Raw genomic sequence first — 25,000 nt, 5'->3', positions numbered from 1 at the left:
CACTTTTCATTTAACTCTAGTCATGAAATTTCGCTAGATTGAATGTACGCTACTAGAATCTGTATTTTTCTTAGTTTGAATAATCGTACGCCTGAATTTTCGTTACCATTACCGAAAATATGTTGCCCTCACGTTTCGTTCTATCGAAAAACACGCTGCATTTTCGTTCTGAAATGTTCACGAACTTCCCCGAAAATTCACAGTGAACAAAGAACGAATTTCGTCGAATTTCGTTTGCATTACTTTTGCACAGTACTGTATTAATCAATTCATATAGTTTTGAATTACATGTACATAATGGAAATGAATGCTGTACTCGTAGACCTCCTGGTCTTGTGTCCAAGTGTCTTTTACAGTACGTATAGTTGTAAGTGATGATGGACTGATGGTGAACTTTACTTAATTGTCAAGTCTTCTGGTGTTGCGGCACTACTGTAATAGACACTGTACCCTTCTTTCATACGTTTTGCTGTTGCTTTTCTTTAGTATTGTGTAAGTTAAAAGAAATTGTTTTAGTAAATTGTCACAAGGAATGGTCTCATCAAATGCTGGAAATTCCTCTTTCTGGAACAACACAGATATGGTGTGGTGCATTGATTTTTGTAATACTCCTCTTCTTTGTCAGACTGCTCTGGTTCGACCTCACTGTGTAGCTGCTCTGCTCAGGAATGTAACATTCTCTCAGGTAGACAATTACATGTTTATTATAATCAGTTGTAATACAGGTTCACATTTCTTGGGTATTTGAAGCATTTCACTCATGCAGTGGCATCAAGTCCACAAACATGCCAGGAGTTAAGGGGGCTATGTCACGCAAAATCATGTTAGTTCATGATACCCAAAATGCCAAAAAAGTAGAATGAAACATTGCAATAACATTTAAAACTGTTGAACAACGTAAAATACAGCAAAAGGAAAGAGAAGCATGGATGGACACAAATAAACAAGATTAAAACGGATTGCATTCGGGTAATCTTGAAAAACATCAGCAAATCACTTGGATAACTCTGTTAAGGTTGTTTTTTCTCAGAATCATCTTCTTCTTGATAATTTAAGCAAAAAAAAAGAATTCTACATTACCATTTTTGAGTTATAAACTCGTGATTAACTAAAGATCTCCCCTGAACACCCTAAAATAACGTGACATAGCCCCTTTAATGTAATTATGTGGGCATTTACATGTAACTACTACTCCTTGATTCTTGTTTAGTTCAAAGGCCCCTGTCAGCTGTTTTATGGGCAAGCAGTATGTACTATTGTACCTGTATAGACAAAACATAAAGGTACAATCTTATGTAATGATGAACTATTTAGTAAATAAACCCCTTTGGGCAGGTATGTTGGCTGATAATGTCCACGGATGGGAGATTTTCTGAAAGATGAATATTTGGCCGAGAGGCAAAGCTTTGAGGGCAAATATGAAATTTTGAGGGTAATTTCTCAGCCAAGGACATTATCAGCCAAAATACAATGTACCAGCAAGCCAGAAAGGGGTTTATTTATTTTACAGTATAACCCACCCATTAATTGTCATATCACTAAAAGAAAGCTTGTAAAAAGCCAGTGGTGATCTGATGTGATGCTTTGTATGATTGAAAGAAAGCGTGTTGGTCTGAGGAAAAAACAATTTTAGTTGTTGCTGCAAGTTGATAACTTAAAACAAGGCACTTTTTTGCTTCACCTTCAAAGATATTGAAAACATATCTTGTTGACGTACTTGTTACTTCCCACAACAGCATTTGAACCAGGGTTTTAGTGTCACTATCTCTAGATTCCAAAAAACGAGGTTGTTTTTCTTCCATGTACATGTGTACATGTAAAATGAAATGTCTTCTGAAATGATCGCTACAGCATTTCACAAGTTGAATATCTGTTGTAGTTAAATTGTTACCTCTTCACTGTACACAATTGCTAAAATTGTTAGGATCATAGCTTCATTTGGACTGGTGTTCACTGTGAAGGGATCCCATGTTGGATCGGGGGGAAAAGTTAAAAATGCTGCTTGCTTATAAATATGTACAGTGTACAGACTGTATTTCCTATGGGATAGATGACATCATCTAATAATTATTATTGTGAACAGTATGGGAAATTCAACCTGTTGTACCTAAGTGATTATTCCTTGAAAACTGGATCTTTTGCTACTGGTCTTTACAGTACTAGTGATGTACTACATGTACATTGCACATGTATGTAACATGACATACTTTCGTTTTTGGAAAGTGAATTATAAATGAAATGTTATAATTATAGTTAACTTTCATAGTTCTTTGGTTTCTAGGCTAGTTATGACAGTTTCATTGATCTTCAAGATAAACTTCATCACAACTTGTGCCGACGTCGAAGCCTTGTTGCCATAGGAACACATGACTTTGACACCCTTCAGGGACCATTTTTGTATGATGCACTTCCTCCACAGGATATCAAGTTTAAACCTCTCAATCAGGTTGAATTTATTTTTATATCTGAATTTTTCACTCACTACACTGTAAATTATAAACAGAGTTAACTGAATAGAGTGTAATGTGAAGTGCTAGATTTCAATCCCATATGAACCATGTGAGCGTTAGCCCTACAGATGGAAATGGGCCCACACAAGGACAGAGAAAAACTCTGACCAGGGTGGGATTTGAACCCACGACCTTCGGGTTAGATCTCCGCCACTCTACCGACTGAGCTACAAGGTCAGACGGGAGCAGGCCGTGGGAAGTGAAGATGTTTAGGGTTAGATGTTACTTTAACATCTTCACTTCCCACGGCCTGCTCCCGTCTGACCTTGTAGCTCAGTCGGTAGAGCGGCGGAGATCTAACCCGAAGGTCGTGGGTTCAAATCCCACCCTGGTCAGAGTTTTTCTCTGTCCTTGTGTGGGCCCATTTCCATCTGTAGGGCTAACGCTCACATGGTTCATATGAGATTGAAATCTAGCACTTCACATTACACTCTATTCAGTTAACTCTGTTTAAAATATAAGTGCTACACGGCCAACGTTTGTATAAACATAACCTTTCCTTGTAAATTATAAAGTTTGGTATCCAAGCTCACAATCGTTATGATACTGTATCTCAAATATTGAACATCTTGATAACGACGACTACCAGGGCTGGAAATCTTTTGTAGACAGTACAGAACATTTCCTGTTTATTCTCATCAAATTGAAGTCTTGGCAGAAAAGTTAGATTTGATCGTGGAGTGTGATCAAATTGTTTGAGACAAAAAGGAAATGAGAGAAAATAACACATCAGCTTTTCCTACATGTAGAAATTAACATTTATTTGCCAAAAAAATCATTTCTTAAGCATACTTTGAATACATAAGAACATTTATGCTAACCAAACGTTGAAAATTACTATCCGTTGGTTAATGGGTTACCGTTAATCTTGAGCCCTGGATGCTCAATTGGAGAAAAAGTTTATACTTTTAAACAATGGCTTGAATTTTTTGCTTTTGACTGCAATCCAATTTAGCAAAATACATGGCATTAGATTTGTGGAATCACACTCCAAAATTGTTTAAGGTGCAAGTGATTCAGTCTTTGCTGAAAGAAAGTGCTTGATGAGGTTAGGGTGTTGTAATAGACTGCGAGAGAAAATAAAAAATAAAGCATTGGTTGTAACTCTGAGTTTCATGCTTATGTGATTGCCAGACAGCTTTAGATTGTGTCTGACAATCATGTCTGAAACTCAGAGTTGCGGACAACCTATGCTTTGTCTTTGATTTTCTCTTGTAGACTAATTATTCTATTATAAATTAAAGCTGATTTCAAAATGTTAAAAAGTCAAATTGGTTTACAAAAGTTTCATCTCATTTGCCTCTGTTACCATGCAGCCAAAGGTCACTCAAGCTAGTTGATATTTGGCATTTTGGAATGAAGACATTTTGATTCTCTGGGAGCTATTCATTCTCACTGCCTTAAACATAATGTATTTACCTCGAATAAATAATCTCCTCCTGTTTTCAGAGCAAAGAATTCACTGCTGTTGAATTAATGGAGTTATACCAGGTAGGAATGTTTGCAATTTTAAACGACATTGCAATGATTTGAGGAGTCTGTATGGAGTAATGCGAATGTACACAAATAAAAAAAACTCCACCTGAGAAAATCAGTACTGTTTTGCTGTTAATGCACTGTATTTACCTAGTGTGGCTCACTGGAAATGATTTTAGAAGTCCTTTATATACAATACTAGAAATGTTTTGGAAGAGCAAATCCTCAGTGGCCCTCATCAGTGAGTCACTCATTCAGCTACAAAATAAAATTGTACATACTGTGGGAATTAGTTGTGCATATTATAATTGCTACTTTCATTACATACAAGCAGTTACTGTTTTATCATCGAAAAATTTTTCATAACCTTGTTTGGCTATACACAATTGCTGGTAAACTCAGTAGCTTATACAATCTTTTGTGTTGTAGAATTACTTCAAATCTTAATTTGTGATAAGTCCCTTTTGCCTAAGTTAGCTTTTAAGGGATGTACCAGTTGTACATGTACTCTGATCATCTTTAGAGTGATTGTAAACAAAGCCTTTGTGATGACTCCACAAAAACCCATCAAAGTTTGACTTGGGTATCAACCAATTACCAGTTTGTTTTCAAGTCTGAGGTCCTTTTAGAATTACATGTAAGTAAATATGACTGCATTAACATAGTGCTTTTTTTCTTCAGGGGGAAAGCCATTTAAAACAGTACCTTTCAATTATTCGAGACAAACCTGTTTATCCGATTATATTTGATGCCAATGGTGTTGTACTTTCAATGCCACCAATTATAAATGGTGAGTTAAAGAAAATTGCAGAAATTGCTTGCATTTCATTTTGGAATGTATGGACTGGGTTTCTTAGAGTTCCATCTACTAAAATTACTGTAAACTAACTAGGCAAGAGGCATCCGGATAAGTTTGTAAGGCAGTTTGTCAACAAGGAATTCCCGTGGGAATCAAATTCCAAGGCTTTCACCGAACAACTATAAAATCAATTTTCCGTTAATTTGTTGGGTTATGAAGCTGATCTTCTAGGGTTTTTGACCCAAGAGCCCCTATTTTATGAAACTTTGCACGAAAAAGTGATTTTGTCGAACTTGAAGATGCCTTGCCACTGTGTAAGGTTTTTAGTTTGATTCCAAACAATGTACTCTATCCCCCAGTTTCAATTTTCTTGTTTGTGATATCATGGACATACCAAATCATTGCATTACTAAATACTGTACATGTATAGCATTATATAAAAAATTGACAGCCATATCATCATTAGGGTGCAGTATACATATATATTTCTTTTACTATATCGAGTAGCTGCACTCCACTATTTAGCTGCTCCAGGAAACACTTGTTACAAGATTTTCTAATGTGAGGGTTAAGTCAATTGAATTAGATTCGAGGTGTGGAGTTCTTGGTCATTTTATATATCCCTGAAACTGAACCCTAGCTGAAATGTGTTGTTCGTGTATTGTACATGTATGTGAAACGCATATACAGTCTGTTGTAGTGGTGTTGTCATAAAATAATTATCATTCAATGCTTTCTTCCTACACATGTAGGCGAGCATTCCAAAATCACTCTCAAAACAAGGACTGTTTTTATAGAAAGCACAGCCACAGATCTCCACAAGGTATGCCATCTAGTTTGTCTTTCCTTTCACAGGGAGTCTTTAGTGAGAAGTCCAAAGAGGTGGAAAAGCTAAACAAAATTGTCAGTACTGTATAGTTTCTGGCTCTAGTTAAGGTAAAGTCTTCTTACGAGCCAAGGGGCCATTAGGCCGGAGCTTATCCCAGTTTCTGTACCATGAAGCGACTAGGAGTGTATTTCTACTCCCCCCTGGATGGGATGCTAGTCCATCCCAAGGCTACCCTCAGGATAAAATTCGCCGATGCTCATTTATACGCTTGGGTGGATAGAGGCACAGTGAGAGTAAAGTGTCTTGCCCAAGAACACAACACAATAGGGCCGTTTATACGAGAGAAAATAAGCCGCGGCTAACTCTGGCCGCGGCTTACGTAAGCCGCAAACAACCCGTATAAATGGTACAAAATCTACTACTCGTATAAACAGTTCCTTTCGCGGCTTACTTAAGCCGCAGCTTATTTTCTCTCGTATAAACGGCCCTAATGTGCCCGGCCACGGCCCGAACCTGGACCACTCGCTCGCTCTAACACAACCAAAAATTCTTTCATTTTTCAGGCCAAGATTGTGCTTGATACCTTAGTGACAATGTTTAGTGTGTATTGTGATGAGCCATTTGTGTAAGTATTTATTTATTTAGATATATTGCCATACAGGACTCTCTCTCTCTCTCTCAGTGTATTATAGATGGATACCGAAGCCAGATGCTTATATTGCATTGGTCAGGTCAAACGTGATGAGTTAGCCTAAAAATTACAATAAACTGAGTGGAGAGGTTACCAAAGCTTCAACAGGATCAAATAGTGTTAATGATGATGATGATGATGATGATAACAACAATAACAAGTACCCTAGTCATGAAAAACTGTAATTACTATTAAGTGTCCGTAAGTTCACAGTGATAGGAAGTAAGTTCTACGTTTTTACCAACAATTACAAATATTAAGTAAATTTCGTAGTAGTCCGGGAGATAAGGGGTAGAATTGTTCAAAATATGATACAAATACCAAAACTGGCCTGCATACTTCTTTTGGCATGGGGAATGAAATAACAGCATGGTTTACATGGGCAGAAAACAGCACTTCACAGTACCCTACAGGAGTAAATTCTATTAAAATATAAAGTGCTACACGGCCAACGTTTGCAAAAACGTAACCCTTTCTTGACATCTTCAGTATTCCCAGGCCCTGCTCCCGTCTGACCTTGTAGCAAAGTCGGTATAGCAACGGTGATCGAACCCGAAGGTCGTGAGTTCAATTCTCACCCTGGTCAGAGTTTTTCTCTGTCCTTGTGTGGGCCCAATTCCATTAGTAGGGCTAACGCTCACATGGTTTACATGGGTAGAAAACAGCACTTCACAGTACCCTACAATAGTTAATTTTGTTGAAACCACAGGCTACGCAAGTTTTGTAAAAAAGGGAAAGACTTTGTAAAACGTGTTGCGATGTAAATTATTATTGCATAGTTTGCAGAAGAGCAACACCTTTAATTATTTTATTCCTGTTTGACCATCTCTCTATAGTTCAATGCATCGTAAAACTTCGTGATTTGAGGGTCATTCTCTTCTGTGTGTTAAGGGTGTTAAATGGGGTTGACAGGCCTACACAACTCCATTGTACACGTGCGTCGTCTGGTTTCCTTTTGCTCTTTTGAGTACATATTAGAATGGACGCCTCTTTTAAGCGGTTCCTGTAAGATTTCATTTGGCAATGGTTTTTGTTACTGGGTTGCCAGTATGGCAATCCCAGTCTGAAAATGAGTAATATTTCTCTGTTTTTTAATTTTATTAATTTTATTAATTTTATTTATTTTTTCCATGTCGGTAAAGTCTTGCCTGTCACTCCCCTACTAAGTGGTGTCTTTGTGCATAGAGTCTTCTGTGCGTATTTTGTTAGGTTTGAGGGGTTCGTATAATGCGTAGATTTCTTTGCTGCACACAGGAGAACATTTAATTAACTGCAATGGAGTCGAAAGTCGTTGTAAGGCGAATGGCGTTTTAATGCATCTTTAAACAAAATATACCCTTATGGAGCGCAAGAATGGAACGTCAATTGGATAAACATGACAGGCGGTGAAAAATAAATATCTGGAATCTTAAAAGGGACGAGTAATAATCTTTCGCCCGTCAAGCCGAGATCAAAGTGAGCTGTATTTCTAATATTTTGCGAAGTGTGCCGTTATGTACAACACTGAAACCAAATGGAAAATTCTCTGGTAACTTGTGGGTTCAACAAAGACAGAGAAACGAATCGAACAACTTAAGTGGATCTGTGATCTCTGTTGTCTGGCTATTTGTATTAATTTGTACTCAACTCTGCAGAGTCTTCCGGTAACAATTGGAAATTTCACTAATTCTTGTTAACCTTCAATGACGTCGAAAATCATTGTAACGCGAATGGCGTTTTAGTGGATTTTTAAACAAAATATACCCGCCTTGAGCTCAAGAATGGAACGTCAATTGGATGAACAAGACAGGTGGTGAAAAATAAATATCTGGAATGTTTAAAGCGACGAGTAATGGTCTTTGACAAAAATTTCATTTTTTCGCCATTAGATATCAAGTGAGGTTTGTTTGTAATATTTTACTAACTTGGTATTATATACAAAACTGAAATCAAATGGCATATTTTTTATGGATTTAACAAACATTGAAGGAATCGAACGCCTTGAATGCATCACAGTGTTTACTGAAGTCGCATCTAAGTTGTCTGGCAATTTACATTTATTTTGTACTCAACTCTGGAAAGGTAAGAAAAAATTGGGAATGTGACAGTGAAGAATTATTTGAATGAAAGCTTGTTGTCTCTTTTGTGCTTCATTATTTACGGTCAAGGTTCTTTCGAAAAGGGTTTGATGTGAACTGTCAAAATTTTATTTAATTGCATATGCTATGTCTTGTTTACACGCACGCAATTGAAATAGGAAGCGTTCAAGAAAATAAACAGGTCTGTTGGAAGCGTGCTTGAGTTTCAACAAAATGAGCCCCAAAATCAGCAAAAATTGTGACGCTGATGAATAAAGAAGTAGCTGCTATTTCCAAAACGATGGAATTACCTGGTGATAGATAACCTCGTCTTGGTGAGTAAATTTTTGACTTTGCAGAAACAGTGGTCAACCTCAAGAATTAGGCGATTGTGATCTTTGTGTTGAATTCGCACATTTCTTGTCAAGCTTTAGAACACTTGAAAGAAAAAGGAAACTAACAAAAACAAAAACCCGGTATCTTGTCATCATTTGTCACGCCTCGGTAACTTGATTACGGCGCCTGCTGAATCCGATGTCACTTTCGATTTTCCTCCGTTTTTTTTCGCTGATGGTAACTTCAAAATTAACGTTGTTTTCATGCCGTAAATTATGTTGCTGTTGGCAAAATACTTTATTCTCGATCGACCGTCCTGAAAACTTCTTCTGCCCTTCCTAAAAACTGTGTATCAATATTTATTTACTTTTGCATCAATATTTGTTTTGCATAAGGCAAGCTAACAAAATCCGTACCTTACTTACAGTGTAGTTTGCATTTTTGAGCGCTAAAATAGAATTTTCGGTCCTATGCTTCTGTTACAAAGTGGTATATTTTTTAGGTCACCCATCCAGGTACTAACCCCGCTGGACAAGGGTTAACTTCAGTGAACTTTTTTATTTCAAAGCTGTCAGACGCTCAGAGTGCACTCTTAAACTCGTGGTGAAAAGAAGTTGTGAGGGAACTTGAAAGTTATCAGCATGTCAGCCTAGAAGCCAATGTTTTTCGATTCCCTTTTATTTTCTTCAATCTTTCTGGGTTTAGTACTTTGCTAGTAACTACATGTCTTCTCAGGGGGCTATTTACCTAAGACTTCTACCCTGGCACTACAATGATATAAAATATTAAAACAATATCGATATTAGAGCTACATATTACGGAAAGACAACTTGAATCTTCTGGAAGACAAAACGCTGCTCATTTGACAATATAGCATAAAGTGCTGTGTTACTGCACTACCACACGTACGCAATGCGTGCCTATTTTTTCTAAAGATGACGGGAATTTTTTCTTTCTGACGAATGATTAATAGGCTGGTAGCCAGGTTTTAACCTCAGAAAAAGATCTGTTTCGTCGAATGACCGTGTGAGCCGTAGGGCCTCTGGTGGCACGACTTCTTGGTGATCCCTTAAATAGTCTTAATGACCCCCGACTTGAAAAAATTGCCAGGAACGGTGGAGTTCAATACCATACAACTCAGTCCCTTCTGTTTTGGAGTAAAACGTACCTCAGGCGACCAAGTGTACGCTCATGGCGCGTCTAGTTCTACGAGACTTTAGATTTGGATTTCTATACTAGCTTATACTGCTGTGAGATAATTTTTGTCCAAGAAAATAGTTTGTCTTGTCTTTTACTTTCTTGGTGTTGATTTTGTCAGCAGTAATGTGAATGTGACCATATGGCCTCACGCTTTAGCGTCAATTTAATTCTAGTCTCGACCGATATGTTTATCTGTGGTCGAAGAGAGTGATTTTCTGCTTTGAAAGGTTTGGCCCGGGCCCAGGATCATTTTGTGTTTGAACGCCGGTTACGTTGTGCCATGAATCAATGAGGTGGTTTTTAAAGGCTTTGCTTGCCTATCTTAGCAGATCTTTATGCTCTTTGGAGGCGTTTTTCCTGTTTCACTCATTCTTCTGACTTCTTTAGTGTGTTTTTGGTGTGTGGCCATGGTCAGTCTCTATCTTTCTCGTCAATGCTCTTTTGATATTTGATGTCGATGTCTTTTGTTCCTTTGTCGAGGCATTTAGATAACCCGACTCAAGCTGGAGGTTCTCTGACATATCATTTGGTCGGGCAAGACCGCGGTTTCGATCCTATCATGTGGATCTCAGTTGCCAATAGTTGGATTTGACGTGTAGAGCTCCGTCTGAAAAAATCAAGTTTTGTATCTGATCTGATTTGGTTATATATAGATAAAAAATAGTCTTAAACCGAATTTTTGGTTGCAACTGCAGCCTTCTTCAGAGTAAAATATGCAGTTCTGAGTGTGAGTTTGTCATTAAAATAAAATCATTCGGTTCCCCCTGGGGTTTCATCAAGGTTTTTTTAAACAGAAAGCAATCAGAAGCCGTACATTGCTCTATTGTTATTGGTGTCTCTAGAGGTTGGTTGAAAACGTCCTATATGCCACTACCTGGCTGTTTTCTTTCTTTCGGTGAACAAAAGGGCCCTGGTTTTTACTACTTGGTGCTTGTGAAAGTCTCAGTGGCTTGTTGACCGTTAGGTTGTCGTGTCAGCGAGACTGGCCTATAGGGGTGAACAAGCTTCGACTTCAGTAATGAGCATGGCAAAATACAATTGAAGCAGGCTATGCATCTCTCTTATCAAGGTTTTGCAAAATTGGTTACGATTAAGTGAAATTATTTCACAGAGTCCAAGGAAGGGCAATATTACTTTCATGCTGTATCTGACAAATGCTGATCTATTTTGTCACTTTCAGGACCGAGTCAGTGGAAGTGGAGCAGCCAGACGGCTCAGTTGTGGTTTATCCGGTTTGTCATTGTTTTTCGTTCTGAAAGAAAACAACCTGATAAGATCTAGTCCTTTGATGAGTGTGACCCTACAGGTTGTCATGATGCTAAACTGAGATCAGCTTTAGTCTTACTAAAGAATCCGGCCGTTCCAGTTGGAAGCTAGTAATATGCCTGCTGCTATCCCCATCTGCTTATGAAACATTTAAAATGTATGGATTTCTCACAGCGGTGGTCATTATTTGCATTGTTATTTTCTATGCGTGGACCCACAAGCTGCATGCGTTAAATATCATAGTCAGTGAAAAGAATCTTCACTGTACTCGATATTTGTGCTTTTCGAAAAAATTCGATTTTTGAAACTGGAATTCGTTGCAAGGAAATATTTTCATGTGGATTGCAGGTAATAAAGTCACGCGCTGGTAATTTACTAAGTAACACCCAATATTGCGTAAAAGATCCGCAAATGATGAAGGCTCTAAAAAAATGATATCATAAGCTTAAATACCTATTAACTATTATAGGACATACGCATACAGTAGCTGATGTCATCAGCAAAAACGTATATAAAACAAATAGATTCCATGTTGCCATGTTTCTGATCGGTAATAGAAACTTTAAGAGCTACGACGCGGTCATCAACGAGATCGCTATTTTAACACATATTCCTGCCGTACTCTGCACAACAGCGACGTCAAATTACCAAATTTGTGGTTTTGACGACAACGCGGGCGTACAAATGTGAATCTTTCATTCTATATTTTTACTCTGAAACCGCTCGTAGCAATTTATTTTTAAAATGCTTCCGTCCGACATTGTACGACGTGAACGAGATGGACAAATCGCGATAGTGCAAAGTTGTAGTTTGAGGTGACGTTTTCGTCGCCGTCGTAGATCTTAAAGAACATCGTCTTGTATGCCACTTTCTCTTTGTTCTTTCAACATTTTGACGTCATCTGTGATCTGTTACTGAATAGACGCACGGCAACATGGAATCCACTTGTTAAACTTGTATCGATAATGTTATCAACGAATTTCGCTGGCTGCTTTTCCCCCGATTTTATGGATTTCCAGGATAGTTAGCGTATATGTAGTTTTACATTTTAATTTTAACTTTTTTTCCTCAAAAGGAACTCAAGTACCGTCATGAAGTGGTCAGCGTGGAACAGATAAACAAGAAAATTGGCATTAAGTAAGATGTTTTTGCTGATTACATGTACTTTGGAAAAAGGAAGTCATTCACTTGGCTGTTGGGAGTAAAAGAGAACAAATCACTGTCATGCTTAACTCTGTTAGCGCAGACAAGAGTCAACTGAGAATAGGCATGCTGTTTTAATTGACATTGTTTACAGTTTTTTATTACTTAGTTTTTATTTTTCTCATTACCTTTGCCTTGCAAATATTTTGTCCCAATAAGACCCATTTTTTATCGATATAATTTACATTAGTCAGCAAATAGTGGTAGGTGTGATCCATACAAAACGGAAAAGAAATGTTGCAGTTTTGTTACTGAGATGTGCCGGTGACTACACTGTTAATGCCCCATTAATTTTTTCTCCTCAGTGACAAGTTCTTCTAGACCATCTAGTTAAATGATTGTGGCAACGCAACTGTATTTTCCACACGTTAAAGCCATCATGAAATAAAAAGGCATACATTTGTTTCTCTACATGATAAAAATGCATGACGTTTGGGCAATTAAGTTACCACTGCTATTAACTCTTGTTTTTCAACAGGGAGTCGCCAGAACGAATAGCAGATCTGTTGACTCGAATGTGCCTTTTAAGTGAAGTCACTGATGATGGAACAAGTGTCAGAGTGGAAATTCCCCCAACAAGAGCGGATATCCTTTATAAAGAACAACGCCATATCTAGCTATATCTTATAAGCTCAGAGGCCTAGGCTTCGCTTTCCATTACCATTACCTCTTTATTTTAATAATGTATTGCAAAAGGAATCAAGTACTGTACAGAATTCGGCCTCATTGTGTGTGAGTGAAAGGTTTCGTCGTGTATCTTTCCCTCTGCATATCTTTTGATCACCCTTCACACAATCAGTGATTTTTCGATTTCCTTAACACAAAACAAACATTATTCATGAATGTGACATCATTGAGGACGTAGCAATTTCTCACGGATTTAACAACATCGTCAAGACTATACCACCTACGAACACTATTGCTAATCAGGTCAGAGTTAAGCTTTCTTTACACACAAATGGTTGAACTAAATTCATCCTCGTTTTATTTGCAAGTCGTTAATTGTCAATTGAAAGCAAAGAAAATGTCAGATCAAACGAAGTTGAGGTAGTTTTCTCGCTAACATTAACACGAATTGGGAAAACTCTCCAGGTTGCAAGATTTTTTTGGTTATCCCCTCACCGGTTTAGAATTCAGACGTTGAGCGATGTTTTTCAAAAGATCATAGTTATGCATTCTGGACACGCTTCAAAAGGCAAATATTCTGAGTATTCCCGTTTTAGGTTAGCAAACTCCATAGATGCCGCATATACGTTGTAACGAAAAGAGGCGCAAACGAATTTACCCATCAATTCATTTCAGTAGTTTCGAAAGAGAGATCAGTCGAGTGCAGCACAACACTTAAAACGATTCAATCTTATCGGAAAGGCTGTCGAAAACGATTTCATCAATTTTGCAGTTCAAACTGAACACCCTGTGCGATCTGCTAAGACAAGAAATAGCTCAAGCGGGATTTACTGAGGTCCTCACTTTTGCACTGGTAAGAAAATGTTATTTTTCATTTAAAGTTGTACCTAAAGTATATTTGAAATTTAAGCTTGCTTCAGATTCTGCTAGAAATCAGTTTCATAATTACATTTCTTGGTTACTTGTTTTCATGTTTGAAAGCAAATTAGTAATTTTTAGCCATAGTTATCCAAGAAGACCTTTTCTTTGCAAATTTACAATCTCTTTATTTTTCCCTTTGCAGTGTTCCCGTGATGACGTATCTGAGAAGCTCAAGAAACCATTATCTTCGTCCAAAGCAGTCCACATAGCCAATCCTAAAACACTCGAATTCCAGGTAAAACTGAGTGTATTCGAAAACAGAAGGTTGACAACAGTGCGATTCGTGAGTTAGACTGCTAGCAGTTCCTTCTGAGTTAGTCGAACCGCCCGCTTTGGTCACGCAAGCGAGCCGAGGCGGGATTGGTGATTCTCCGAGGGGATCTGGGGCGGATCCAGGTTTTTAGCAGAGGGGTTCGATGAAAGGGGGCAGCCTCAAGTCCTCGGAAACCTAATTTCCGTCGGCTTGTTTTAATATCTCATTTTTAAACGTCAAAATGCCAATCTGTTTTTTTCAACTTTTTATTTATTTATAATTTTATTTCACACACACACAAAATACAAACAACTTACTTACAAGAAAAACATATTTACATATTTACAGTAAAAACAGTGTACATTACCCCCTATACCTTGTCGGTTGCAAGGCTGTTGCGAAAAGGCATATTGGTCAAGGGACTTATCAAAATAAAAGAAGCAAGAAAAAAAGAGGGGTTTTCTAAATTAAAGTTTTCAGTGATTCCCACTTCGTTTGTAAGGTGCCCGCAGCCTTTTGTTCAAATAGATAGCTCGACTTAAGATATCTGAAAAAGTCTTCTACTGTGACCTTTGGTAGCGTTTTATTGTTTTTACAAATTGAGATATATGTCTTGCTAAAAGGAGGCAAAAATTCATTTGTCAATGATTTTTGGAGGAATCTGGCATCAAACCTAATGCTATAAGAAGATTGAATTGGTAGTTTTTTGGAATAATCTGAGATGAAATAAAGCGTTGTATTAAGAAGGTCCAAAAAGCGGTGGCTTTGGGACAGGACCAAAAGAGGTAACTATGTTGTTCTGGTTCATCTTTGCAAAAGGAGCAGCTTGGGTCGTCTTGTAGGCCGATTTAAACTAAGAATTCTTGTGCTTGTACTGCACTTAAAAGCTAGTTGGTAAGTTTCATGCCACTTAATACATTTTTCGTCTTCTATGCCACATTCCGTTACCCATTTCTGCTGAGCCTGCCTGGGAGGTACAGTTTTCCTTGATATAAGTTTTGTGTAAACTAATTTGTTGCTTTTTGAGGTTTCAGTAGTTTAGTTGAAAAACTGTCATACTTGTTTTTAGTATCATTGGTTGCAAAGCTGTTTTTCCATAATAGTTTAATTGTAGACAAAGTTCCGCAGAACTTGAGAGGGCAAACTGTTATTCCATACCTAGTCTGCAATTCTGTGCGAGAAAGAAAATTATTGGAATCGTCCTTCAAATGTTTCACCATTGTAATACCTGCACAATGCCACTCAGGGTAGTAAACGGGACGGTTGTCAATTCTAATCAGCGAATTATACCACAAGCTTTGGTTGAATAAGTGATTCTCTGAAACTATTCGGTCTTCGAAATTAATTTCTGCCCAAATTTTCAGAACTTTACTAATGAAACTATCTTTAGATTGAAGAATATTGTTTGAGTCATTTACATTAAGGTTGCCAGTAACAGCTGTTTTTCCGCCGAAGGCCTTTAAATCAAGATCAAAGAAAAGTTTCCATTTGCCTCAATTTTATGCATCCAAATATTTTTTAATCCAGGTGGTTTCAAGGATTTACTAAAAGAGACAATATCTATCATTTGAAGGCCCCCGTTTGGATAGTCATTAATGAGAGTGTTTCGCTTGATTTTGTCTCCTTTTCCATTCCAGAGGAAGGCGAAAAAAAGTTTGTTTACTTCTTTAATAGCCTTTACATTTAAAAGTAGTGGTGATAAGACATAAACAAGTTGCGAGACAACAAGGCTTTTAAGTACTGCTATTTTACTCATGAGTGTCAAGCTACTGTAGTTCCAGCTGCTTAATATATTCCTGACCTTTTCAAGATTTTCGTCATAATTTAAATTAGTGGTTTCCTCCGGGTGAACTGAAAGCCAGACTCCTAGAGTTTTCACTTTGTATTTTGGCCATTTAAAATTCCTCTCAGGAAAAGGAACATCGCTGCTCCCATATTTTGATCCAATCCATAGTGCCTCTATTTTTTATCATTCAATTTCAAACCCGAAACTTTGCAAAGTCGTCCAAAGTTTGAAGGCAAGCTTTTAGAGAATCCCTTGATTCATCTTGTACTAACGTTGTATCATCAGCATATTGACTTAACTTTATTTTTTCATTATTTATCAGAAAACCATTAATTTTTATATTTCTGCGGATTTCCTTGGCTAACATTTCAACCGCTAAAAGGAACAAATAGGGTGAGAGAAGACAGCCCTGCCTAACACCTCTTTGGATTTCAAAAAAATCGCTCGTCCAACCGTTATTTAAAATGCAGCTCTCTGGACAGCAGTAAAAAACTAGTGCCAAAGCCAAAATAGTTAAGAGTTTTTTTAAAAATGAAAATCCATGATATTGTGTCAAAAGCTTTTTGAAAATCAAAGTTTCCTTTGCATAACAAATGATTCTTTGTAATAGTCCGATGTTTTCACCAATGAATCTGCCTTTTATAAAGCCAGCTTGGTCGCTATTTATTAGATTAGGAAGGAAAAATTTTTAATCGGCCAGCAATTGCCTTGCTGTTATTTTATAGTCGTAATTAAGCAGTGTTAAAGGTCTCCAGTTCTTATTAAAGTACGGCTCGGCGTCTCTCTTTGGAATAAGCTTAATAATTCCTCTTCTCTGGGTAATTGAAAGTTGTCCTGTTTCGTAGGCGTTGATTAAAGTAGAAGATATGTCTCTCCAAAAGACTTATAGAATTCAGCTGGTAAGCCATCGGTGCCTGGAGTTTTTTTAGGTTCCATAGTTTTCAAAGCATCTATAGCCTCTTTTTCGTTAAGTTTTCCTTCACATGAGTTTCTTTCGTAATCCTTAAGGGCCGCATCGTTTTCACCGTCAAAGAAAGCTGACGTGTCAAGAAAGTTGGTGACCGTGACTTTAGATTCATAGAGGTTCTTATAAAAAGACGTGCACTCACATAGAATATCTTCATCGGAGTTGATGAAAGCGTTATCACTAACCTTAATGTGACTTGTTGTTCTCTGTTTAAAATGCCTTTCATCTAGACTTAAAAAGAACTTTGTATTTGGTTGATGTAATCGAATTCAGTCAAAAAAGATGTTTTTAATTTCCAAAGTCCCGGTCCCCTAGAATTCGAGTGCAGAGATAATTTTAATGTTATCATGTAATATCATCATCATGTAATATTAGCAACACTTTGGTGAATCAAGAAAGAGTCGAGCCTGCACTGTACTTTAGGGCTGCGTCGTCTCCACGTAAACCTACTAGTTTCCTTTAGCTGTTGCTCAAGTTGTGCGATGTGCTCTGTCAAAGTTGCCATAGCTTTTTCATGTTGCTCCGTAGTTTTGACGTCTTTTTTAGATAGTCTGTTAAATTCTTCTTGGTTATAGGTTAAACTTGACTCAAGTTCCCTAATGTCAGAGTGAATTGTCGCAAAACCTTCAGTGCCTACTTTGGTCAGAGAGTCAATTGAGTCTTTCAAATCTTGATAGTTCGTGTCGGCCATGTTCTCTCCAACCGAGGAGTCAGAACCGCGTTTCGAGCGTTTTCTTTCCATATAAATTCGTGGTAACGTTTAAAATGACAAAAAGCTTGTCTCTCTTCATACAAACAACAGTACTGTCAGAAGTGCCCCGGTAAAATCAAAGGATTTTGGGCTAGAAGTTGACCAATTTTTGTGGGAGCGTTAAAATCAGCGTCCGCACGCCATGCCGTCGGGTCCAGTCTGTTTGCATCAAAATACAACAAAGCTGCATAAAGACGATGTAAAAAATTTGCATTTATAAAGCTATGATAAAAACATACTGGATTTTTATCTTTTTTCAATTTTTTGTTCTGTCAAAGACTGAATCAACAAGAAGCTTTCTTCGGGGGTGTCTTTCCGCAAAAAGCTGAACCACAGCATCGTAGTCAACGGGCTTTCGTAGTGAATGTTCATCAGAGCCAAGCCTGACAGTCTTAACTTGAAAAGTTATGAATTTGTTGCATTTAACATTGATTGTATTTACTTTATATTTTTAAGGGTTTTTGACATTAGCTGTTTTAATTTAGGGGGTTAGATCGAACCCTCCGAAGCTCCCTCGATCAAACTGTGTTTGTCTCACAGGTGGCAAGAACAACGCTGATTCCAGGAATCTTGAAAACTGTCAGTTGTAACAAGAAGATGCCATTGCCCATGAAGCTGTTTGAAATCTCTGATGTTGTACACAGTGATGAGCTTAAAGGTAGAGGCAGTAATGATGAATTTTGTAGCGCTACTTTTACTTATGAGAGGCAGGTTACTTACTGACTAGTTAAAATTTAAAAAACGATCTCTGGCTAAAATGATTAAAAAACTACGAGTTTTCGACTGCCCGAACTGCAGTCGTCGACGGGTAAAATGAATGATAAGAAATCGATGAGAAAATTTAAATAAAAACGTACATTGCAAAATGATGAGAATGTAGAAAATTTATGAATATTTGTTAAAAAGAATGTTGTATTGTCCAGGTAAAGGGTGTCACTGTGGTATGCCACGCTTCTAATGTTTTTCTCGTTCTAAAAGTGCCTTTGTCAATAACTGTCGCATTCTCGAAATCAATGGCGTGGTTATTGGACCAAGCGTGATTGGCAATTCTAGAACCTTTGGCCGCAGTTTTGGTGTTCCTTAAATGTTCTTTTTTTCGCGTATTGAAAGCTCTGCCGGTTTCCCCAATATAACACCACGAACAATTTGTACAGGGAATTTTATATACGACGTTGGTCTGCGATTCCATCGAAGGTCGGAATTTCGGTACTGGGAACTGTTGTTGTAGAGTGGTAAATGGTTTGTTTACAACCCTGACATCGTGTTTTTTGAGGATGCGTGTCAAAGGCTCAGTTACTCCTTTGATGTAAGGGAGAGAAGCGAAAGACTTGCGTGACTCGGTTGGTTCAACCATCTTGAAAAACATTCCAACGAGTTCCTCCGGGGATACATCTGTTGTAGAAGCTCGAGTCTTTCTAGCGTGTATACTTTTGATAAAGCTAGATGGATAACCGTTGGACTCCAGAGCTGCCTGGACGTAATTAAGTTCCTGTTTTTTTCCTTCAGAAGAATTGGGTAGATTTAGAGCCCTGTGCAGGAGGCTTGATGTTGTGCTGACCTTGTGTTGCCTGCTGTGATGGGAATAAAAATCTAAGTATCTGTCTGTATGGGTGGGCTTTCTTATCATTCATTTTACCCGTCGAAGACTGCAGTTCGGGCAGTCGAAAGCTCGTAGTTTTTTAATCATTTTAGCCAGAGATCGTTTTTTAAATTTTAACTATGTTCCATCCTGGCTGCGGCCCTTCAATATTTACTGACTAGTGTTTCTAAGAGAGGTTTCCGTATACCAAGGAACGGATACCAATTCTAAGTGACCCACTATGCTCAGTGCTAAAATCACGTATTGCCATCCGCAGGTCACCGTTCATGAGTAAGTGTCCCTGTTCTTTCTTTGTTTTCCCTATTCTTGAAACAATGGCAGCTTTGTGAAATAGTTATTGCTTGCCACGTGCACGTGATAATAGGTGCGGTTACACACACCATGCTAATGCCATTTCCCATGGTAAATTATCCCGCGGTGCCTCCCACTTGGGTTTTAGTATACCGTGTTAACCAGCGGTCACACGCATTACAAAGATTACCGAGGTGAAAAGAAATCTCACTTAATTCATTGGTGGGAAATTTAATCACAACATCATAAGCATCGTGATAGGCTCTTGTACGTCGGGCATCAAAACGCCCTTCCAACTTACCACGTTAAATGTCGTGGGCGCTTCGTCTGATCTTTTTGACGTAGCCATGGAAATTTACCACGGAAAATTTACTTTGGAAAATGTCGGTCACACGCACTAAATGCAGTTTCCCGTGGTAAAGGGTCATTTACCGTGGTAACAGTACCCCGTGTAACCGCACCTAAATAATACAAGTAATACTGGTACTCATTTTACCCACCACAAATGGATGGAAAACTAAGTGCTCTTTGGAGCGTATGAGCTGGGATTGGAACTCGGAGCGCTGCGATGCAGTCCGCGAGCGATATCCATTCACTTCGTGCGCTCGTCGAGCGATACTTGAATATTCAAAGTGTTTCTTTGAAACCTTGCTTCAAATTTTGAAAATGGGCGTACAATGTCAATGCTCCGTTTTACGAGTATTCAAAGCTGCAGCTACATGCACGGTTCAGAGGAATGTCGCAACAGACGTTGATGGAACTGGCGGCCTCCAGCTCACAAGGCCGCGGACTAACCGTCTGAGCTGAGTGTTAGAATGATGAAAAGCATTCTTAAGTGGGATCGGGTGCTGGTGTTGTAAGTCGGTGGAGTTTTAAGATTGCTATGGTTGTGTTATTTCCTTCTTATCGAGGCGAAAAGCGTGTTTGCAATATTAAAACTCCTAAAGCGTAGTCATTTTTTATTATGTCTGCCACACCAACTTTTGACAGAGTTAGAACAGCACTTTTAAGGGCTTGTGGAACCTCACCTGAACATTAAGTGTCACATGATTTTTTTAGATGTCGGCGCTCGAAATCATCGGCGTTTTTGTGCCGTGAATTACAACAAGACGCCTGGCTTTGAGGTGAGTTAAGGCATCTTTTGTAGTCAGGGGTTGCGAGTTGGTCAGTTTGTATGAAGGGCATCCACCCTGCGGTGCCCGCTAACAGGTTTTTCCAATAATGCCGTGTTCAACATTTTTTGATAGCCCGGTCAGGATTTTATCCAATGTTGCGTTTATCTGTAGGTTATTCATGGGTTGTTGGATCGCACCATGCAGCTTCTTGAGGTAGCTTACACCGAAGATAAAACGTCAACACGCGGATATTACCTAAAGGCACACGAAGGTAATAGGAAGTCTTACTGAGTTACTGTTTTTGTAGACTTAAGAATTGGAGTCACGGTCATTGGGGCACTGAGTCGTCGAGGGCAAGGGTTACACTTTGTGACGTTGTCGCGATGACTCATCTCTTACTGATGTTTCGACAATCCGGGACATATCTTTTTCATAATTTACACTTTTGTCTCGAGGAACGTACGCTTGATCATTGTCAAGGAAATCTTTATTCTGTAACAAATAGTATCACAGAGAATGAAAAAATGCTCCTTTCTTATATTTTTGTTTCATTGGGAACGTATATTTAATACTAGCATGGTACTTACGGCTCTTATGTTCCTTTTTAGATAAAACTTTTTTTCCTGGTCGTTGTGCGCAGGTCCTTGTCAATGGAAGATCGATTGGTCTAATGGGTGTTTTGCACCCGGACGTCGTCCATAACTTTGATTTGAATCTGCCGTGTGCCGTGCTTGAATTAGACGTGGAAGAATTTCTCTGAAGTTGGAAATTGCGTTTTACTTAATTACCAAAATTCTGTTGTATTGCACACTTAAATACCTTAGGTCTATCAATGCAGTGCTAGGTTTTGCTAACTTGAAAATTTTTAGAAAAAAATGCCCAGAGTCCGGTTCATTGTTCAAAACTAATTACCAAAGGATAAAGTTGTCTGTCTGTCACTTTGAGGTTACGAAGCTGAAGTAAAAAAATACCATTTCCCTTGAAATTCAAATCAATCGATGAATAAAATTATCAGAAATCTTATGGATATGTTTCCCTCTACTCATTATCATTTGGGTGGGGCAGATCAGTTCAAACTAGTATTTCGCAATGTAACTCACACCCTTGTCCTTGTTCCCAGGGTCTTTCATCTCCCCCTCCCCCCCCCCCCCCCCCTCCAGAGAGAGGGCGAGGGAAGAAAGACCCTGTTCAGGCTCATGACGTGTCTCCCTAAAAGTGGGAGATGACAAAAACAACCAGCGGGACGGGCAGCCAAGTCGTAAATTTGTCCTTCCTGGGCTCACTCTGGAAGGGGAAAATTTTACCAAAGACCAGCGCTGGCGATAGGTGAAAAGAAATATATTTTCCGTACCAAAATAAATTACTTCCAAGCGCTTTACTTATTACCCAAAATTCATCAAATATACCCAAAATTAATGAAAGCATTGTATACTGTAAACCTGAAATTCAAAGAAAGTGATATACCGAATACCCGTATTTAAGCTGCAATATACCGTATACCCGATGTAAAAAGCTTCTGTATACCGTATACCCAAAAACCCTGGCCGACCCTGTATAATGCAGTTAAGCGGGCGTAAAAACGCGCAAAGCATAACAAACTATAGTAGCTTGAACCTAAATCAACAAAAAAACATATCAGGCATCTTAAAGCCGAGTATCATCTCAAACACAAACTACTGCAACTAATGAAACTTCCGCTGCACTAGTAAAACCCCCATGGGTTTTTCCAGGGAGCAGTAATAAGTGGAGGACAATTTACGATTTCCATTAATGGACTTACTACCTTGCCGATCAGGAGTTCCGTCACCGAAACCAGACAGACAGACCGTGTGTTTATTAAGAAAAACATTGCAGTTAAAGAAAAAAACTGAATTGCGGTTCTTTACAAGTAAGAAATATAAGAAATGATTTAAAACTACTACTATTATAAAATTACAAAGCGACTACTCTCAGAAATTACTTAAATGCTTCCCTCGCACTCTTAACTATGAATGAATTTGCAAATCTATTTGTCTTTACAAGAGGCGTGGCAAACCTCCTCTGCCTTCTCAGCTCATATGAGATAGAAACTGAGGGAGCCAGGAGGCTGGTAATCTTACTCCGTGGATCATTAACAATAGACTTAAACAGGTGTTCTGGTAACTTTTCCTGGTGGGCCCTGATGGACCCAAGCCCTGCTAACTGAAGGGCGTCCGAGTAGTGCTCTCTGGGAAAAATGCATGATAGGGCCCTCCTTTGCACTCTTTCGAGCACGACTTGTAGATAGACTGTAATGGAAAACAGGACAAGCGTAATCTAGTGAAGACCTGATACATGCGCAAAAATATGTTACAAGAAGTCACCAAGGGCAGGCCTTATTGGTGTATAGTACGGAGGAAGTCAGTTCAAGAGTCATGAACGGGCCTCTTGAACCTAGGCTCTTTGAAGATGGATCGTCAGGACCTATCCCTGTCAGAGGTCTGTCCCACGGAGTCATGTAGGGACTTCTCAGTCACAGGTTGACTGCCACTATTTACAGGAAATTTCTCATATTGTAACTTGTCTCTGTCCTCTGTGAAGTTACTTCATATAAGTGTGTAGACAACAGGCAAGAATTCAGCTAAAATCAAACAACTTTCTTTGACTTTTGGCAAAATGCAAATTTTAGCCTGACATTTGCCGTAAACACGATAATAAATCTCGCCATTGAAAAGGACAGTCGTATTACATGTTCAACTGAGTAAATGCAAACCAATGTTCGAAAAATCAAGCGAATTTAAGAGGTCTTGGAGAGTTCATTTGTACGCAACAAAAGCAGTACCCACGTCCAGACTGCCACTGTGCTAATGGTGATGGTCGGTAAACGTTGAGAAGAGGTTGATGGTAAGATGCTGCTGTTAAAATCTGCACAAAATGAGAGCATGCAGTAAAATCATTAACAAAAGCTAGTGACAAGTGCTATAATGCTACTTAGAATTAAGTTACTGCAAAAGATAGGATAAGTTACAGCCCAAAACTTGAAAAGAAAAAAGCTATTAATTGGACCTTACTGGACAAAACAATAAAATCATCTGCCATATTCTGGTGAGAGTCACAAAACTCCTTCACTGATGCCACTTGTCATTCGAGATGCAAAGTGTGAAGGAGCTCCATTAAGTGAACACTAAATGCCAACTCAGGTTTTGTAGGTGTTGCACCCCAAAGATGAATATGTAGAAGCCGCAGAAAGTCAGGTTCACAACCACTAAATTGGACCTGCACCTCTTTTTTAAGCCGTAAAATATATTACATAAACATCATAATTATCTTTAAGCCACAAAACTACAGAAAACTTCCCATTGAATGTAAAAGGTTGTTGTTATATGATCCTGACTTGTCTCGTTAAATCACACTAAATTACAGTTGTTTGCTCATTATAAATTGGAAGGTCATTTGCATGTAATTTTATAGCATTTATGGAATTAAGATAACCAATTATTTTGATTTATTATTTACTTTACAGAACCCAAACCAAAAATAAAAGTAAAGCAGCCATAAGACTAATATCACAAGGATACGACAAATGTTATGATGCGTTGAAATTATGGGTATCTATGTAGTTATGTTCTGTAACTAAGGCGAAGCAGAAGCAATCAACAGGAAATGAATTTCTATTTGAAGGAATCTCATATCTCTTGCATCTACAATCATCACTGGACGGAAATGGACGTCACAGTGAATGATACCGGACGAGAAGCGCGCAAGACCGAACCTGGACGTGGATCTCGACGATCTCCCAGTAGAAAGAACACTAGGAGTCAAGTGGGATGTAGAAAGGGATGTCTTCCTATTCAAGGTTCTTGAGCCTAACCAACCACTAACAAAGCGTGGAATTCTGTTAGCAGTAAGCTCTCTGTGTGACCCTATGGGATTTGTGTGCCCAATTGTACTGGAAGCTAAGAAGATCTTACGGAAACTTTGGAAACTGAATCTGGGATGGGATGATGAAATTCCTGAAGACCTGCAGTGCCACTGGAATAAGTGGAAGAATGAGTTGCCTGCCTTGTCACAAGTTCAGATACCGCGGTGCCATCTTGCTGATCAGACAGAAGTACTTGATGTATCTCTGCATTTTTTCTCAGATGCTTCTGAGGACGGTTATGGCATGTGCTCTTACCTCAGATTTGTTCATGCAAGTGGAGCTATCAAATGTTCATTCCTGTTTGGAAAGTCCAGAAGTTCGCCAGTGAGACAAATCTCGGTCCCGAGGCTTGAACTGCAACCAGCTACATTGTCTGTAAAGATGTAGAGTGTTAATGGATGAGCTGACGTACAAGATTCTCAAACCACTTTGCAGTATATCA

General features: G+C 38.6%; 1 protein-coding gene across 1 annotated transcript in view; it reads left to right on the top strand.

The window, feature by feature from the left end:
- LOC137997325 (phenylalanine--tRNA ligase beta subunit-like) overlaps positions 1-21,703 on the top strand; it is a 31,534-nt gene extending 9,831 nt beyond the window's left edge. Inside the window, exons 6-21 of the mRNA XM_068843252.1 lie at positions 626-685; positions 2,282-2,446; positions 3,960-4,001; positions 4,668-4,776; positions 5,538-5,608; positions 6,178-6,239; positions 11,079-11,130; positions 12,240-12,301; positions 12,846-12,954; positions 13,199-13,297; positions 13,767-13,847; positions 14,058-14,150; positions 18,213-18,330; positions 20,623-20,687; positions 20,850-20,949; positions 21,287-21,703. Of these exons, the coding sequence (XP_068699353.1) occupies positions 626-685; positions 2,282-2,446; positions 3,960-4,001; positions 4,668-4,776; positions 5,538-5,608; positions 6,178-6,239; positions 11,079-11,130; positions 12,240-12,301; positions 12,846-12,954; positions 13,199-13,297; positions 13,767-13,847; positions 14,058-14,150; positions 18,213-18,330; positions 20,623-20,687; positions 20,850-20,949; positions 21,287-21,438 (1,440 nt within the window). The 3' untranslated portion in view covers positions 21,439-21,703. The remainder of the gene's footprint in view (positions 1-625; positions 686-2,281; positions 2,447-3,959; positions 4,002-4,667; positions 4,777-5,537; positions 5,609-6,177; positions 6,240-11,078; positions 11,131-12,239; positions 12,302-12,845; positions 12,955-13,198; positions 13,298-13,766; positions 13,848-14,057; positions 14,151-18,212; positions 18,331-20,622; positions 20,688-20,849; positions 20,950-21,286) is intronic.
- The last annotated feature ends 3,297 nt before the right edge of the window (positions 21,704-25,000 follow it).

This window comes from Montipora foliosa, chromosome 3 (assembly GCF_036669935.1).
Source record: "Montipora foliosa isolate CH-2021 chromosome 3, ASM3666993v2, whole genome shotgun sequence".
Classification (NCBI taxonomy): Eukaryota; Metazoa; Cnidaria; class Anthozoa; order Scleractinia; family Acroporidae; genus Montipora; species Montipora foliosa.
Note: the sequence above shows the minus strand (reverse complement) of the source record. Positions and strands in the feature narration are given on the sequence as shown.